We start from the raw sequence: 19,185 nt of genomic DNA on the forward strand, positions 1-19,185 counted from the left end.
GACACTGTCACTTGCACTGACAGGAGAAGAAACAGCCATCACCCTCCTCCTGGGACTCTGCTTCCCGCCAAAAGACACTCTGTCATGTGCTCCCCTTCAGACTTATACCCCATCCCAGGATGCATTGCAGCAGAATCTGCCCTCTGGGATAGATACAAGCCCTGGTGTACTATTGGCTAGGTTTCCTCCACTGTCCAATGATAGCCCTCATTGGACATAGTGGGGAGATTCCCCAGACTCAATAGACACCCTGGGTAACACATGACAGCCTAACAAATTGTTCAGGCCCTCCTAAAATGCAGACAGGGCCACTTCTTCTATACTTCTTCCTAGCTAGGAGGGTGCTACATATGCATTAAAGTATGCTTGTTATCCTCACCGTGGAACCTAAGGGGTTAATCCTCTGCATTGCGTATAAAGGCTGTGTGATCCTGTCTTCTCTGATTCTCCTCTTCTTCCACTGACTCCAACCCATCTCGTGATAGTACAGAGCATTAGGAGTCAGGCTGCACATGCTCAGTTTGGTGTGTATTGCTAAAGAAGTTTTCTTTTTTCTTGGGAGAGTGCATGTGATCAGCATAGAACCAATCAGACATGTCCAGACAGAGGATCAGGGGAGAATGAAAACTTCTCCTACAAGCTTTACTAGGAACTGATACAAGTCACAAGGCTGCTATATACTGCTGATGAAAAAAAGGTAATTAGTAGTTTATATAAAATAATTGCATTTCCATGTTCTGTGTACTGTGGGAGACCAGATATAGTGAATGCAGGTTCTGGGTTTAGTAACACTTTAAGGAAATGTATCAGTCTTCAGTTTCACTTTGTTTTTAATAACTGCAGCACCAAATGCAAAAAAAAAAAAAAAAATCACAATAAAAAAGAAAACATGACATTACCAACATATAAATAAATAGGTCAATGTTACATTACCTCCGTACTTATTGCATTTTTCTTCTCTGGCCGCTTCATTACTATTGTAGTGATATTATCTTTATAGATCACTTGAATGTTTTTATATTTTGATTGGCTGTTTCTTGCATTTTTAATACTTTCTGAGGATACCTGATTTGGTAAAAGATGGACATCCTTCTGTGCCTTGTCCTGGAATGGAGCACAAACAGTAATACAACATAACAAATGCAGCAATTTTAGTTTTTTCTTTTCAGATTTTACATAAAAGAGAGAAAAAATTACTTAATTCCTTTCATGGCACTGTTCTGTGCCATAGGTACAAACCTGATCAGGTACCATATGTCCATATATAACAAAATTTGCTGTGTGAATCTCTGAAGCATTTTCTCAGCTGTCATGAATAAAACCCATATTTTACATAATGTATTTACAGTATTTCCTATGATTGTTAGCTCCATCTATAGTCCAAAATAAGGTATTTTCTTGAAACACCTAAATCGGGGAAATACCACATTATGATCCCTAGATGGAGCTGACAACCATAAGAAATATACATATTAGGCAAAATTAGGATAATTGATGACAGCTGAGTCAATGCTTAGAACATTTGCACAGAATAATTTTTAGAAAAAATGTGTTTACAGCTTATGTGAACTATAAGCAAAAAAAATCCTGATATATATTATTGCAAAATCAGTCAAATACAAAGCACATAAAGCATATTTTTTCAAAATCAGAAAATAAAACACACAAACTGTCCCCTGAAAAGTCATTTAGGAGTGACATTTTGTTTAATAACAAAATAAATTCACTTACCAAAGTTTTTATACAAGTTTTAAGCTTATTATTGGATTGCATTTTATCGGTGTGATCAGGACCAGGGCTGTGAAATAGCCTGTGATGAATAAAAGAAGTATTAAAGCTCAGATTTCAAAGACATTGAACACAGGTCATAGTTTGCAGGAATCTGTAATGTTTAACAGAAATGACAAAACAGATATTCAGTCTTTCTCTAGTAGGAGAATATCGCTGATATGCTGCATATGTGTGAGCAACACACATTTATAAAATTAGCACTTCTGAATTAATTTTGTATTATTTATTACAGGTATTCATAAAGCGCCAACAATGTAGACAGCACTTTACATACTGTACATTGACATCCCTACCTTTAAGGAGCTTACAATCTAAGGTCCCTATCTCAAATATCTACATACACATAATAGGACGGACCAATTTAGACTGGAGCCAGGGGTAAATGTAAAGGACAGGTCTATGAGTACCTGTAATATTAATACCCTTGAGTGAACTGGGGTAAAAGTTCTTATCTGCTTGATTAAAGAGGTGTTCCAGCTGGGGAAAAAAAATTAAGGACTGTAGCTACTAACTTTTAATATATAGACACTTACCTGTCCAGGGAGCCCGTAATGTCAGCACCCCAGCCGATTTGCGTTCTATAGGAAACTGTCAAAAAAGCCTTTCCGCTTCACAGCCGGTTCCCTACTGCGCATGCTTGAAGCACGCTGCACTTTCTAATTGGCTCGGGGGCGGCGAAAGGAGGAGGGGGGCTGAACCTAAGAGGGATGGCACTGCGGCGCTGTCTCCCAGAAGTGGGGAAGGGTACCTGTCAAAAACAGGTACCCATTCCCCCCTCCCCCCTGAAAGGTGCCAAATGTTGGGGGGGAAGCAGATAAGCGGAAGTTCCACTTTTGGGTGGAACACCGCTCTAAACTGTTTGGGACCCTGTATTGTTTTTTTTTTGTTTTTTTTTGTATTATTTTTTTTTTTTTTTGTCTGTCTTTATGTATAAAATGTGTTTTATTTAACAAATGTATAAATAAGTGTATACAATTAAGACAGTACCATCTTTTTGTACAAAGTTACAAACCAGTTTTGTAATTAAAAATGACAAAATATAAAAATGATAAATATTACCAACAATAAAAATATTAATAATAATGTCAGTAATACCTTATATTTTTTTCAGCTTTACAATAAAAAGATTGAGTGTATGGATCTGCTGCCCTCTACTGTCTATATTTGTAAGTGGCTGTGCTGCCTAAAGGGATTGTAAGTTCTAAAAGTTTTTCGCCTTAATGCATTCTATGCATTAAGGTGAAAAACCTTCTTTGGTTCAGCCCCCCCCAGACCCCCCCCCTTTTTCTTAGCTGAGCCCATTCGTTCCAGCGCCATGCATGAGCCCAGTGGCTCCAGACACTGGCTCTCATCTCATTGAACAGATTTATAGCAGCAGGAGCCATTGACTCCCGCTGCTGTCAATCAAATCCAGTGACACGGGAATGGGAAATAGGGCCGAGTCCCGTTGTCTGTGTCAATGCTGTGTCAATGAATGCAGCAGCAGGACTCGGGAACGTGCCTGCATGGGTGCCCCCATGGAAAGTGACTTTCCATGGGGGAACCCAATAAAGAGGAGGAGCCAGGATCGCTGCCGAGGTACATCAGAAGAGGAGGTATGCAAAATCATTGCACAGAGCAGGTAAGTATAACATGTTGTTATTTTTATTTAAAAAAAAATCTTTACAAGCCATTTAGGGTTCTTTCACACGGGCGGTCCGATCAGATCCGCCTGTCAGTTTTTTAGGCGGATCTGATCGGATGCCCCATTCAGCCCTATGGAGCAGCGGATGTCAGCGGTGACATGTCCGCTGACACCCGCTGCCATCCGCATCCGATCCTGTCCGTGAAATCCGGACAGATGGAAACCCTATTTTCCATCCGTCCTGGGGATCGGATGGGATCGGATGAGAGCGGATAAGCGGTCCACTCTCATCCGATTCCCCATAGAGAGCAGCGGGGGGCTCTGACACCTCCCTCTCCGCACTGCAAGCGGAGACGGAGCTGTCATCGCGGATCGATCCCCGCTGAGCAGCATGGATCCGCCTACGGAGGCGGACCGTGTGAAAGAGCCCTTAATGTCAAAGAATTATTTATGTAAATCACTTTCTGTCTCTGGGAAGGAGGGAAGAGAGGGAGAGAGAGAGACCACGTGTCACAATGGAAAAACTGTTGCTAATCCAGACCAGAAGTAAGTATTTTTAAGCAAGTGTTGCTATGGAAATATTTTACTATTGTTGCCCATAGCTACCTATACAGTATCTCACAAAAGTGAGTACACCCCCCACATTTTTTGTAAATATTTTATTCTATCTTTTCATGTGACAACACTAAAGAAATTACGCTTTGCTACAATGTAAAGTAGTGAGTGTACAGTTTGTATAACAGTGTAAATTTGCTGTCACCTCAAAATAACTCAACACACGCGATTAATGTCTAAACCTTTGGCAACAAAAGTGAGTACACCACTAAGAGAAAATGTCCAAATTGGGCCCAATTAGCCATTTTCCCTCCATGGTGTCATGTGACTCGTTAGTGTTACAAGGACTTAGACGTGAATGGGGAGCAGGTTTGTTAAATTTGGTGTTATCGCTCTCACTCTCTCATACTGGTCATGGAAGTTCAACATGGCACCTCATGGCAAAGAACTCTCTGAGGATCACAAAAAAAAGAATTGTTGCTCTACATAAAGATGGCCTAGGCTATAAGAAGATTACCAAGACCCTGAAACTGAGCTGCAGCACGGTGGCCAAGACCAAACAGTGGTTTACCAGGACAGTTAATGTGCCTCGTTGCCGGGATGCCCTTTCCATCCGATGCCGGGGGCGGGCTATTGCGTCCCGTTTCCGGCGCCTGCGCCAGATATGGGATGTTTCATATCGTCCCTTGATGCCGGCGTTTGTATGGCGTTGGCAGGGCTCCGCCCTTGTCCTCTGGGGTTATGTAGCTGTGGTCAATCAGGCTCTCATTCTGTTTAGCTCTTGGCAGGGCTCCGCCCTTGTCCTCTGGGGCTATTTAGCTGCGGTCAATCAGGCTCTCATTCTGGTCAGCTCTTCATGTGGTGGAGATTTTGGGAGCACCTACAGCAAACTCTTTACACAACTGGTAAGATCTTTGTGGGGTCTTTGTCAACCTCATTGCACTATATTTCTCACTTTGTTCACATTTTCTGGTCATATTTTTTGGCCTTCCAGTTTAGGTTTATTTTGTTTGCTTTTTCCACCATGCACTATGTTCTCTACCTCCATTTCATCCTTTGGTCACTGAGCACTGTTTGGTGTCTTTCACGGATCTCCCTCGGTACCCATGGTTTTGGTGAACACATTATCAGACAATAATCTCTACCTTTTTACTTCTTAGCATATACTTTTCACTTTTTAATGCTTATACTGTATATACATATATACATTTTTTTTAGATTAGCACCTGTCTACATGTATGTTCACTTCTCACGGAAGGGTTCCTCATGTCCTGGTTTGCCCTCCGGCTGCCTACCCATCTCTTCCCTCCCCTCCCCCTTTGGACTGGGTGGTTCATTCTTGCCACGGCCCCGGATCAGGCATCTGCCCTGGTGCGTTCATTTCGTCCCCCCCACATGCTGGGTATATTTTTGATGCCAACATGTGTAAGTGATGAGGCAATAATTATTTATCTATTTTTTTTTTTTTACTTTTTTATTATTTTTTAATTTTAATTTTTTTGAGATTATGTGTATTTCTATACAAACCTACATACATTTACAGGTAACTCTTTGGCTTTAAGCTCCTGAGTGGACAGGGTTCCATGAAACAGGTAGAGCTACTTATACGCATAGATGCAACATTTAGCGACGACCATGTACTTTTTTTACTATTATAACAATGTTTTTGCTATATGCATTTTTTGTGTCAGCCTTTTCTGTATACATGTCTGCATCATATTTGTAACTGATGTCAACATTTGTATCAATGACTATGTACAATAAATTATTACATTTATAATCTAATTTTGTATATCTTAGTTTGTGACCTGCCTCATTCAAAGTCCCACAACCTCTGTTTTCTGTTTGTATTAACCAATAGGGATGGAGGCATGTCACTGTGTTTGCTTCAGATCATATTCCTCTATCTTTAACAGGACAGGTTCCACTCAAAACAGGCCTCGCCATGGTAGACCAAAGGAGCTGAGTGCACGTGCTCAGCGGTCATATCCAGAGGTTGTCTTTGGGAAATAGATGTATGGGTGCTGCCAGCATTGCTGCAGAGTCTGAAGGGGTGGGGGGTCAGCCTGTCAGTGCTTAGACCATACGCCGCATATTGCATCAAATTGGTCTGCATGGCTGTTGTCCCAGAAGGAAGCCTCTTCTAAAAATGATGCACAAGAAAGCCCACAAACAGTTTGCTGAAGACAAGCAGACTAAGGTCATGGGTTACTGGAACCATGTCCTGTGGTTTGATGAGACCAAGATAAACTTATTTGGTTTAGATGGCGTAAGGCGTGTATGGTGACAACTAGGTGAGGAGTACAAAGTGTGTCTTGCCTACAGTCAAGCATGGTCGTGGGAGTGTCATTGTGTGGAGCTCCATGAGTGCTGCCGACACTGGGGAGCTATAGCTCATTAAGGGAACCATGAATGTCACCATGTACCATACTGAAGCAGAGCATGAACCCCTCCCTTCGGAGACTGGGCCACAGGGCAGTATTCCAACATTATAATGACCCCAAACACACCTCCAAGACGACCACTACCTTGCTAAAGAAGCTGAGGGTAAAGGTCTGGCCAAGCATGTCTCCAGACCTAAACCCTATTGAGCATCTGTGGGGCATCCTCAAACGGAGGGTGGAGGAGCGCAAGATCTCTAATATCCACCAGCTTCGTGATATTGTGATGGAGAAGAACACCAGTGGCAACCTTTGAAGCTCTGGTGAACTCCATGCCCAGGAGGGTTCAGGCAGTGCTGGAAAATAATTGTGGCCACACAAAATATTGACACTTTGGGCCCATTTGAGACACTTTAACTTAGGGGTGTCCTCACTTTGGTTGCCAGCGGTTTAGACATTAATAGCTGTGTGTTGAGTTATTTTGAGGGGATAGAAAATTTACACTGTTATTCAAGCTGTACATTCACTACTTTACATTGTAGCAAAGTGTAATTTCTTCAGTGTTGTCACATGAAAAGATATAATAAAATATTTACAAAAATGTGAAGGGTGTACTCACTTTGTGACATACTGTGTATATATATATATATATATATATATATATATATATATATATATATATATATACTGCCCCTCTTTGTTATCTCACATGCACTATACCAGATAGGTGAGTCTGTGATATGGTATGCGTGTGTGGTGGTCACCTTGCTGCATGTTAGTAGGTGAACCTGTTTATTATGATAGAGTTTATATACAGCACCTGTTTTTTTAGTTAACCTTGCCCCTTCTGGTCTAGGATTAAACAGCTAGTTTTTAACTCAGGGCTCAATAACTAGCATAGGCTAGATATCTGATGGCCTGTAGGTAGTTAGAGGTCCAGTTGCATAGCAGATTACTAGGGACTACGATGCAGAGTAGAAAGGCTGACTCTGAGTTTTAAGTGTCACACCATAAATTCTACTGGTGAGAAGCTACATTCCAGGCTGGTTGGACAATGGTTGGAGACTCTCGCAATCATCACTGATTCTGTCTTGAGGTCTTTGACACCAAGATGGACACCACATGATCATCTTTAGAGGCCCCTGCAAACAGACTTTGCTGCCACATTAATCTGGAGGTATATTTATGTATACCCAGGTATGCTGTATGTGCACAATTCAACCAGGACTCTTGTTGGGTCCTTTGCTGGTTTTACCAGTTTGTACATTGGATGTATGTACTATTATTAAACGTTTATTATTTGAAACGTGTGTCCATATTGGTGTGCATATATATATATACTTAAGGTTAATGTTATTTGAGTGTTTCAGTAGTTCCTCTGCTCCCAATTACTTTGAATTGGTTAATGGTTAATTTCCCAGGTAGGGACTCTCCTCTGTTCACAGAAGCCACGTCTTGGGTGGAGGCACTGTATCAAACCCACTCTTTAACTTAGTGAAGGCTCTGGTAGCCTTATTTACCTAGAAGTTTAGTGCGATATCCTGTTTAGGGAGGGACATTTCTCATAAACCCCCAGAAGAGGGCTACACATGTAAAAAAATAATTCTGTTATCTACAGTTATTACTAAAATCAGACAAATCTAGGGGCCTCAATCCAACGCAAAGAAGTTATCCTTATTGAACTCACCCTAAATGAGTGGTTCCATAGTGAACATATAGGATGTTTAGGCTTCCAGTGCAGTCCTCTTTTTATGCTAGTTTTTTGGGCCATCATTCAGATCCCATTAACCCATCTTGAATCTTCAATAAATATTTTAGACTACCAAAAGGATCAGCCTATATCTCAGTGCCTCTCTTGTTACAGTAAAGTGTGCATGACCTTCTACTATCACTTGTCTATTATTACTTATCACTTATTTGACAGACACAAAGGACCTAGTACAGTCGCTGGAAGGGGTTAGTTTACAATTCTCTGTGCCCACCTTTTTAGGGACTGCAGATGTGTCCTCATATACTATTATCAAGCATGATGATGCTCTGCTCACCTTAAATTGGGTTGTGAGAAAAAAGGATGATATCCCACACACATAGAAATGTTTTCTAGGTAGAGTGCTAGACTTCTGAATCTTACACAATTACTTTTGGTATCAGGGGCAATTCAACACCCAACAAGTTGGCGTTGCTATGGGGGCAAAATTTGTACCTAGCCTTGCTAACCTATTTCTCGCTGAGTAGGAGGATAGGTATGTATTTAATTTACATAGACCTCTGTTGAAATTTTACCGGAGATTCATAAATGACCTCCTGTTTATATGGGAGGGATTCTAGAATCTGTGCATGGTTTTCTAGCCCACTTAAACCATAAAGATAATAATATCAAACTGGACTAACAAGTTAGTGAGACCAGTATACACTTCTTAGATGTCACTATTGACAGACATGGTCCTGAACTAAGTACGAAGGTGTGCTTGAAGCCTACGGACCGGAACAGCTATTTTTGTCAATAGTGGGCATCACCCAGTGTGGTTTAAAAAAATATCAAAAGGACAAATTATGCGGGTAGAATGTAATTGTAGTAAACAGGAGGACTACTATGCACAGGCAAACTATCTTAAGGATACGTTTGTACAAAAGGGCTATAGTGTTAAATCTTTGAATTAAACAAATAATGAGGTTGGCACCTTACCTAGAACCCAATGTCTTATGGATAAAGAACAGACAACACATTTGGGACTACAGCAATGGGGATTCATATCCAGTTTCCATTGCCAATATAGAGAAATTGAAGAGATTTTTAAAAAACACTGGCACATTCTGTGTATGGCTAAAGATTTGGGACCGGTCTTACCTGACCGTCCCAGGATTATATATAGAAAAGCCCCAAATTTTAGAGACCATGTGGTTAGGAAAATTCATGACCCACCTGGACAACTGATAATCCATTCTGATAGAAAAAGGTTTTTTTTTCGTGCAGGAGCTGTATTTAATGCAGAACGGTGCAAACTAGTAATGGGGGGGTCTCACCACCTTTACTAACAATGAGGGTATAGCTAAATGAATGAGTGCACCATCAAATTACTTGCACCACACCCTGAGATTTCTAACAATGAAGCAATTTGTAAATTAAGGATTTTTAAGGTGCCATAAAGAAAATTAACGACAGTATTTGTATGTGGAAATGCGTCTGGCCGGAGAGTACGTGTGACATCGGCAGGACTAGTAAGATGTGCACTGTCACGAAGTTGAGGACTTAATATATGATTTTTTCATACTATGCACTGAGACCCTTATCTATGCTTAAGTTTATATTATTGTAGTATATATGTATATATTTGATTTATGCACCTTGTGGTTCACATTTATTTTAATTCGATATTTGCACTGACCTGCATAAGTTTATTTATTTGCACTTTTTGATTCAGCTGATTATTTTTGATTATTTTTAATTTCTGTCATAATTTATCACAATTAATCATAATTGTTTAGGCGCACCATTATTTTTAAGATTACTATTTAGTCTATTTCCAGAATTTGAGTTGCTGCAGTTTCACATTTAGCCAGCGCAGAGATATATTTTTAGTTTATTTTACGCCTGTAAATGTGCCTTGATAGGTTACACACTTTTACAAGCGTCAGGCGTTTTTTTTCTGCCAAAACGCTGCTGCCAGGACAAAGGCTTTTAGGGGTTTGTAAAATGTCCTGCGTTCATGAGGTCTTGAACGTTAGGCCCCTTTCACACAGGCAGACTGTTCAGATCTGCCTGTCTATTTTTTTGGCGGATCTGAATGGATGCCCCATGCATCTCTATGGGCATTGGATGTCAGCGGAGACATGTCCGCTGATATCTGATCCGATCCGTAAAATCTGGACGGATGGAAACACTATTTTCGTGCACAGCAATTTTTAAGTCTTGCCACAGATTCTCAATTGGATTTAGGTCTGGACTTTGACTGGGCCATTGTAACACATGAATATGCTTTTATCCAACCGATTCATTTGTAGCTCTGGCTGTATGTTTAGGGTCATTGTCCTGCTGGAAGGTGAACCTCCGCCCCAGTCTCAAGTCTTTTGCAGACTTTAACAGGTTTTCTTCTAAGATTGCCCTGTATTTGGCTCCATCCATGGACAAAAGACATACCTAAAAAGACTTGTAGCCAGGGGCTGACTGGCAACTTTTGGCTCAGGGGGCAAGTAAAAACCAGAGACCCATGATGCAGTGACTCAGTCCCCCTCCCACTCTCTATTTCAGGCAGAAGCTCCGCTCCAGGTACTCTCTACTGATCGAATCCAGGTTCCTCACCTGGCCAGTTGGGGGCAGCTGGGACAGCTCGGTCAAGGCTGGCTGGGTGAGGAGAGTCTCCAGTGGGGCATGGAACCGGCTTCAGCTCAGACACAGTTTACACCATCCATGCTGGGGGGGGGGGGGGGGGGTTTGCGCTTTTTCCTTGTCTTCATCCCGCACTCAGTAGGTCAGCGGTGGGGAGTTTTTACTTCTCTTCACCAGGACACCTTTAGGCATGTCTGTGAAAGAAGCGGTGCAGCCTTTTTACAGGGCATCAGAGCATCCCAGGGGACAATTGTCCCCCTGCCCCCTGGGCCAGTCCTCCCCTGCTTGTAGCTGTAATTGAAGTGAAAGGTGGTTCTACATTATAGTATATTAAAGTTTCCTAAGTATAGTAAAGTATACAAAGTATTGACTCAGGGGGACTAAATACAACACCACAGTTAATTATTTGTAAAACATTTTGAAAAACATTTATCATTTTCCTTTCACTTCACAATTATGTGCCACTTTGTGTTGGTTTATCACATAAATCCCCAATAAAATACAGTTATGTTTTTGGTTGTAAAATTTCAAAATGTGGAAAATTTCAAGGTTGTTTGCTTTTTTTAAGGCACTGTAGCGGTCACTGGTATAAAAGGAATCTTCTATCTAAAGGTGCCTAGTAACAAACTTTTGGAATAACATGTCCCTTATCTGAGCGCAGAGACAAGTAATCTGTGCACCTTCCATCTGACAGTTCAGAATAGCATGTAAAGTTATTACTTTACTAATATAATTATCTATTCCTGACATCCAGAGTATGAAAACAAAACTCGGTTTACGACAAAAGGAAAAACGATCCTTCCTTCTAGAGGACCCATCTTTTAAACAAGGTCAGCCCCACAAGATATACTGATCATTATAAATTTATCAAAGTTTTCTTACTCACCTTTAAGGCTTTAGTCTGTGTGTTGGATCATTACAGCACTGATCTCTCTTTCCGGAGTTGTAGCCTTTAGCCTTGTATCGCAGACCAAACAAAGGAGGAGGAGGCATGACGCTTTCTTAAAGGGGCCACAGTTTCTTATTTAAAGAGGCAATCCTAAACAGATTTTATAATAAGGAAATCTAGAAGGGCTTACAGTGTCTTGAAAAAGTATTCATATCCTTTTGTCATGTTACGACCGAAAATGTATTTTGTTGGGATTTTATGTGATAGACCAACACAAAGTGGCACATAATTGTAAATTGTAAAGTGGAAGGAAAATAATAAATGGTTTTCAAATACATCAAACGATACAGCGCTACTTATGCATCATGAACAATATACATGTGCAAAATCAGCCAAGTAATAAAGTGCATGCAATAAAGTGCAATAAACTCATCAAATAGTGCAAAGAAATGTAAACAGATCACTCATAAAGTGCAAAAATGAATGTCCATATAAAGTGAATCAATCAGTTCATATTATTCACTTTATATGGACATTCATTTTTTGCACTTTATGAGTGATCTGTTTACATTTCTTTGCACTATTTGAATAGTTTATTGCACTATATTTGCACTTTGATTTATTGCATGCACTTTATTACTTGGCTGATTTTCTACATGTATATTGTTCATGATGCATAAGTAGCGCTGTATCGTTTGATGTATTTGATCTTTGTGGATATGCAGTGATAAGCATAGGTTGTTATAGCAGCTACTTGTATTCACGGAATTTATTACTGAAGTTGCGCTGATTTTTATCTGTTTTCAATAAATGTTTTTCAACAATTTTTTTTACAAAAAAAAAACAAACTGAAAAGTGTAGCATGCATTTGTATTTAGCCCCCCTGAGTCAATACATTGTAGAACCATCTTTTGCTGCAATTACAGCTGCAAGTATTTTTGGGGATGTCTCTACCAGCTTTGCACATCTAGAGAGTGATATTTTTTGTCCATTCTTCTTTGAAAAATAGTTTAGGCTCTCTCAGATTGGATAGAGTGTCTGTGAAAAGCAGTTTTAAAGTCTTGCTACAGATTCTCAATTGGACTTAGGTCTGGACTTTGACTGGGACACTCTAACACATGAATATGCTTTGATCTAAACCAGTCATGTCCAAAGTCCGGCCCGTGGGCCAGTTGCGGCCCATCCTTTAGTTTTATACGGCCCCCTGAGACACTGCTGACTTTAAAATGCCTTTCACTCTGAGACTCCTCACATCCCCGCCCCGATGTCGATGCTATGGCTCGGGGACGGGGCCTCTGGCCTCCCTCAGCAGCTCAGCTGCTCCTTAGTCCAGCTCGGCTCTATCTGCCCGGCGCCACCCACGACTGCGCGGGAGTGCAGAATGAATTTGAAAATTGCATGCCTTCTCGCCTTCTCTCTTTCACCGCACACAGCCACCCGTAGGAGCCGACCGAGGAGATGTCACTTCTATAATCCTACTGCCCGTTTCTGTAAGTGTGATTTTATTCATAAAGTACTGATGCTTATTATTTCCTCTATATATATATATATATATATATATATATATATATATATATATATATATATATATATAGGCAAAATGGTCGGCCCTCCACATGTTCACTTCTTCAAATCTGGCCCTCTTTGAAAAAAGTTTAGACACCACTGATCTAAACCATTCCATTGTAGCTCTGGCTTTATGTTTAGGGTCGCTGTCTTGCTCGAAGGTGAACCTCCGCCCCAGTCTCAAGTCTTTTGCAGACTTTAACAGGTTTTCTTCTAAGATTTCCCTGTATTTGGCTCCATCCATCTTCCCATCAACTCTGACCAGCTTCCCTGTCCCTGCTGAAAAAAAGCATCCCCACAACATGATGATGTCACCACCATGTTTCACGGTTGGGATGGTGTGTTCAGGGTGATGAGCAGTGTTGGTTTTCCGCCACACATAGCATTTTGCTTTTAGGCCAAAAAGATCAGATTTGGTTTCATTTAACCAGAGCACCTTCTTCCACATGTTTACTGTGTCCCCCACATGGCTTCCAGCAAACTGAAAACGAGACTTCTTATGGCTTTCTTTCAACAATGACTTTCTTCCTGCCACTTTTCCATATAAGGCCAGATTTGTGCAGTGCACAACTAATAGTTGTCCTGTGGACAGATTCTCCCACCTGAGCTGTGGCTCTTTGCAGCTCTTCCAGAGTTACCATGGACCTCTTGGCTGCTTCTCTGATTAATGTTCTCCTTGCCCGGCCTGTCAGTTTAAGTGGACAGCCATGTCTTGGTAGGTTTGAAGTTGTGAAATTCTCTTTCCATTTTTTGGATGATGGATTGAACAGTGCTCTGTGAGATGTTCAAAGCTTGGGAAATTTTATTTATAACGTAACCCTGATTTGAACTTCTCCACAACTTTATCCCTGACCTGTTTAGTGTGTTCCTTGGCCTTCATGATGCTGTTTGTTCAAGAAGATTCTCTAACAAACTTCTGAGGGCTTCACAGGACAGTTGTATTTATACTAAGATTAAATTACACCCAGGGGGACTTTTTTTTACTAGTTAGGTGACTTCTGAAGGCAATTAGTTCCACTAAATTTTAGTTAGGGGTATCAGAGTAAAGGGGGCTGAATACAAATGCACGCCACACTTTTCAGATATTTATTTGTAAAAAATGTTGAAAACCATTTATCATTTTCCTTTTATTTCATAAGTATGTGCCACTTTGTGTTGGCCTATCACATAAAATCCCAATAAAATATATTCCCGTTTTAGGTTATAACATGACAAAATGTGAAACATTTTAAGGGGTATGAATAGTTTTTCAAGGCACTGTATGTATATAGATGTGTATGTGTATAGAGATTAAAAATTGCTGCTTTGGCCTCATACACACTGGGCGTTTGCCCAGCTCTTCTGAATACTCTTCTCCTGGCAGGAGAAAAGCAGAGTTAAAAACGCACATAAAGCCACATTTTTCAAACACGTTTAGACGTGATGAGATGTGTTTTTGTCCTTCACTAATTTCATTGGCCAGAATAATTTATTCTGGCTATTGAAATGAAGGAACATTCAAACGCTAAACATGCTGCAGTACTAGGCTAATTGTTGCCCGCAAATGCACCGTGTTTGGGGTGCTGTTAACAATAGCTTAGCACCCACATGCAGATCACAAGTGCATTGCATTCCCCTGCAGTGCGGGAAACACGCATGGAATGTACCTTTCTCTCATCACATGCAGGTGTGAACTGGCCCTTAAAGAGAAACTTCAGTGCCGCCATCATGGGTATGGAAGCCGGTTGTGGATTCCTGAAGAACAACAGCTGGTTCCCCACTCCACATGTGCAAGCTTGTTTCTAAATGCTCATTTTATTAAATGAAAATAAATGGTATACTTACCTGCTCTGTGCAATAGTTTTGCACAGAGCAGACCCGATCCTCCTCTTCTGGTGTCCTCCGTTGGCTCTTCCCTGCAGAGCGCCCCCATAGCAAGCCTCTTCCTATGGGGGCACTTGTGCATGCTTGCTACCGAGCCTCACTCTGTGTCCATAGAACACACTGAGCGTGGCTCGGCCCTGTCCTCTCCTTGCTGGTTGTGCCGGACGGCAGGAGGCAATGGCTCTCATTGCTGTGTCTGAGCCAACAAGGAGGGAGAGAGTCTCTGCTCTCTGGCATATCGATGGATCGAGATTGGGCTGAGGTAAGAATTTGGGGGAGGGCTAGTGTACCGCATATAAAAATGCGCAGCAAAAGCTGGTGCCTCAAACAGATGTGAACCTACTATCAATGTTCAATGCCACTTTTCCTTGGAAAAGTTTTCCAATAAAACTTTTTGAAACAGAAAAAAAAAGCATGTTGCCAAATATTAAATCAAATTTTTGAAACCGCCCACTGTGTGCCTGTTATGTGCTCCAATTCACACAGCATACCTAAATATATTTAAACAAAAACATTTTTCTTAACTTTCTAGGTGTTTATTTGGTGCAGTACTCTGCAAGCTACTATGAACAATTTGAAATGTGAGGAAACTCAATCTATGCCCACTGATAAAGGCGGGACACGCTGTGTTTAGCATACAATGCAGAAATCCAGCTTCCAGATATTTACCCATTCGTTAGGACAGACGTGTTCAAATCTAGTTTAGCACCCTCCTAGTCAGGTGCTAGATAGTAGATATAGTTTTGGCATTTCAGCTTAACAGGAAAGCAGCAGGAAAACCACAGTTGCTCTGTCTGCTTATCAGGGAGCAGGATTTCTAGTTTTGCCTGTTACATGTGTCCACGTGTGATTCATTTCGTCTGAGGGAGTGTCCCCACTGTATCCAATAGGGGAGCCTGTTGGAAAGTGGAGGAAACCCAGCCAGTGACACACAGGCTTTTGTGGCTGTCCCAGTGGGAGGGCACAACCGCAGTGCATCCTGGGATTGGTCATAAAATCTGGGGGCACGTGACAGGGCGTCTTTGGCGGGAAGCAGAGTCCCAGGAGGAGGGTGACGGCTGTCTCTGCTCCTGTCAGGAAGGAAAGGTGGTCACAGGCAGTCAGCCTAGTGAACCAGTGATGTGGCTGAACCCAGAGGTCCAGTGAAGCTGACTGAGGAGTTGAAGGCAGTGCAACTCTGGAAAAACAGTGTCCGTGAGTACAGGGACTTGCCAATGGTCTGCCCTGGAAGGGTACCACTCCATTGGCTAGAGTCAGCGGACAGGTGTCAGCACACAGACAGTGATAGTAAAGGGGGTGCCGAGTTGTTAAACCCTGAAGAGAATATCCCAACAGGAACAGTCAATTTATCTTCACTTCTGTGGCAGGGTGAAGCAGCGGCCTGGTCACACACTACAGATAGATGTCCCTCACATTGTGCAAAGTTCAAGTCGGAGTATCCCACTCATCCCTTCTCTCATCCCATTATAAAATAAAAACAACAAAAATCAAATCCCCTGTACTGTTTACTGACTGAGTCAAGGACTTAAAGGGTTAAGAATTTACAAGTCGTTGCTATGGGTAACCCAGGGGAATCCGCTTTAATCAGCCTAGTTTACAACAGAGAAGATCTGCCAGCACAGTAAAGATACGGTTAATTTTGGTAAACATTAACTCGCTTGCCCCCTCTGAATAGCAGAGTTTTCAATACATAGCAGAGGTTTCAGAAAAGTTTTTTTAGTAATCTTATGTAAACGCAGACATGTAACAAATATAAAGTAGGTGTTATCCTAAATTGGCTGAAGTTTAGTTTAGCAAGGATATTTTAATTTGCAACAGGACGAGACGAGTTTAAGCTCACATTTTGCCCTCCCTGTTTTCCAGCCACTGCTGCTCCAACCTAATATGCTAAATGTATTGGTCGTGTGCATTGGGCCCAAGAAAAGCTGTATGCGACAACCATTTTGTTCAGATCTCAGTTCATCCTAACCATTTTGTCAGAAGAAGAGACATAGCCACAGTGACATTTCCCCCTCTCTCCTCCTTCCGTTTTTACAATCCACAACCTCCCCATTGCATGCCAGACCCACTTATCAGTCTGTTAATAGGACTAGCAGAATCTACTCCCAATACACATCTCACTGCCCCATAAAACTGTCTGACTTGCCTCCTTTAGTTGGCTGGAGTTTTAATAGATACTTGATCTGGTCTTGGGCACATCAGTCATTTAACAGTCATAAATACTTTAGCTGAATTAGCAATACACTTTGCTGTCTCTCTCCCGTGGTAGAATCCATAATTCCAGTGCATTTCATAACTTCTGAAATAACCACAGTACAGCCAGAATAAGGACATATTTAACTCCCTCAGTTAATTTGTAGTGTTTTGAGTACAAACACAACTACTCTCATAGGCAAACTGGGCATCTGAAACCTGTCATGTCTATATTCACTCTAAAGGTAATGGCAGACTGTAACATGTAGGTATTCAAGGAGATTAATACCTATAGAAAACTGGCTCTGTGGCATGATCATAAAACAGGGACATCTCATTGCCACCCCTGAAGACTCTTGACTGGTCAGACAATTTCTGACAACATCCCCTCCCTAGCAAGAAAAGGAGGCTGCCCTGAAAGTTGTCAGCTCTCGCGTATAGGGTTGAGCGAACACCTAGATGTCCGTGTTCGACGGGTTCGGCCGAACTTTAAAAAAAAGTCCGGGTCCGTGTCCCGGACTTTTACCGAACTTTTCCCGGACACCGAACCCCATTGAAGTCAATGGGGACCCGAACTTTAAGGCACTAAAATGGCTCTAAAACACCAAAGGAAAGGGCTAGAGTGCTGCAAATGGCAGCAAAACGTAATTAAGAGCATGGCAAGTGCTCTGCAAACAAATGTGGATAGGGAAATAACTTAAAACAACAAAAAAAAAACAGAAAAATAAAACAATGTTCTTCTTCATCTCTGAAGGACGAGGCCCATATGGAGTAGGAGGGAGGTTGAGGTGGTGGTGGATGTGGCGGTGACATAGGCGTGCGCACAGGGTGTGCTGGGTGTGCCTGGGCACACCCTAATCACCTAGGGCACATAGCATTGCCAGTGAGGAGATGGGAAAGATCTCCCTGGGACCTGCTCTGCTCTATTTCTCCTTGCCTACAGGTACATGGCCCCGATACATTACTCTCCCTGCTGGCAAACACATGCATGTGTATTTCAACTTTGGGGTGCACACCTTAATGCAATAGGCTGCGCACACCTATGGGCGGTGTAGGTGGAAGCGGCGGTGGAGGAGGACCAGGGCCGGATTAACAGCATCATGGGCTTGGTGCTGAGGATTTTGAAGGGCCTTAAGGGCCGTGCCTTGCCATGCACCCAGAGGAGGAAGGGTGCAGCCATGCATGCCTAATTCAACATGGGATGCTGTCTCTGAAGCCCATAAACACATCCATGCATCGCCAACTGTCCCTCCTTGTCCGGCCTTCACGCTGTGTGGGGAGGTTCTGAGGGTGCTGCCTGGGGAAGCGAGCATAGAAGCCAGACTTCTGTGTTTACAAGTGACAGAAGAGCGGTAACAGTGAATATGGCCAACCCGGGGCCTATATAAAAGGTAGGGGCCTGGAGCTGCAGCTCCAATAGCCCCTACATTAATCTGGCCCTGAGGAGGAGGACGAGGTAGCCAACACTGCTTCTTTTCAAAAATTTTAAATGAGGGTACACCCCAAAAGAGTGAGAAAGAGCAAAAATGGAACAATGGGTGGGTAAGGTCGGTATCCATTGCTATTCTGCATAAGGTACGGAAAAGTCCCGTGGGATCCATGCCTGGTTCATTTTAATGAACGTGAGCTTGTCCACATTGTCTCTGGACAGGCGGCTGCGCTTGTCTGTTATAACGCCCCCAGCCGTGCTAAATACCCGTTCAGATAATACACTGGCTGCAGGGCACGCCAGCACCTCCAAGGCGTAAAGGGCAAGCTCAGGCCATGTGCCCAATTTGGAGACCCAGAAGTTGAAGGGGGCAGACCCGTCATTCACTACATGTAGGCGTGTGCACACATACTGCTCCACCATGTTGGTAAAATGCTGCCTCCTGCTAAGACGTTCCATCTGAGCTGCTGGTGCTGCTGTTTGTTGTGGCGTGCTGACAAAGCTTTTCCACATTTCGGCCATGCTAACCCTGCCTTCTGAGGTGCTGGCGGTGCCCTGGTTGCGTTG

The 19,185-nt window shown here is 42.3% G+C and overlaps 1 protein-coding gene across 1 annotated transcript in view; it reads right to left on the bottom strand.

The window, feature by feature from the left end:
- Positions 1 to 19,185, bottom strand: part of ECI2 (enoyl-CoA delta isomerase 2) — a 111,581-nt gene that overhangs the window by 34,281 nt on the left and 58,115 nt on the right. Inside the window, exons 11-12 of the mRNA XM_082258953.1 lie at positions 1,732 to 1,810; positions 934 to 1,104 (exon numbers count right to left, since the gene is read on the bottom strand). Of these exons, the coding sequence (XP_082115079.1) occupies positions 934 to 1,104; positions 1,732 to 1,810 (250 nt within the window). The remainder of the gene's footprint in view (positions 1 to 933; positions 1,105 to 1,731; positions 1,811 to 19,185) is intronic.

Source organism: Pelophylax lessonae, assembly GCF_965119305.1.
Source record: "Pelophylax lessonae genome assembly, chromosome: 5".
Lineage (NCBI taxonomy): Eukaryota > Metazoa > Chordata > Amphibia > Anura > Ranidae > Pelophylax > Pelophylax lessonae.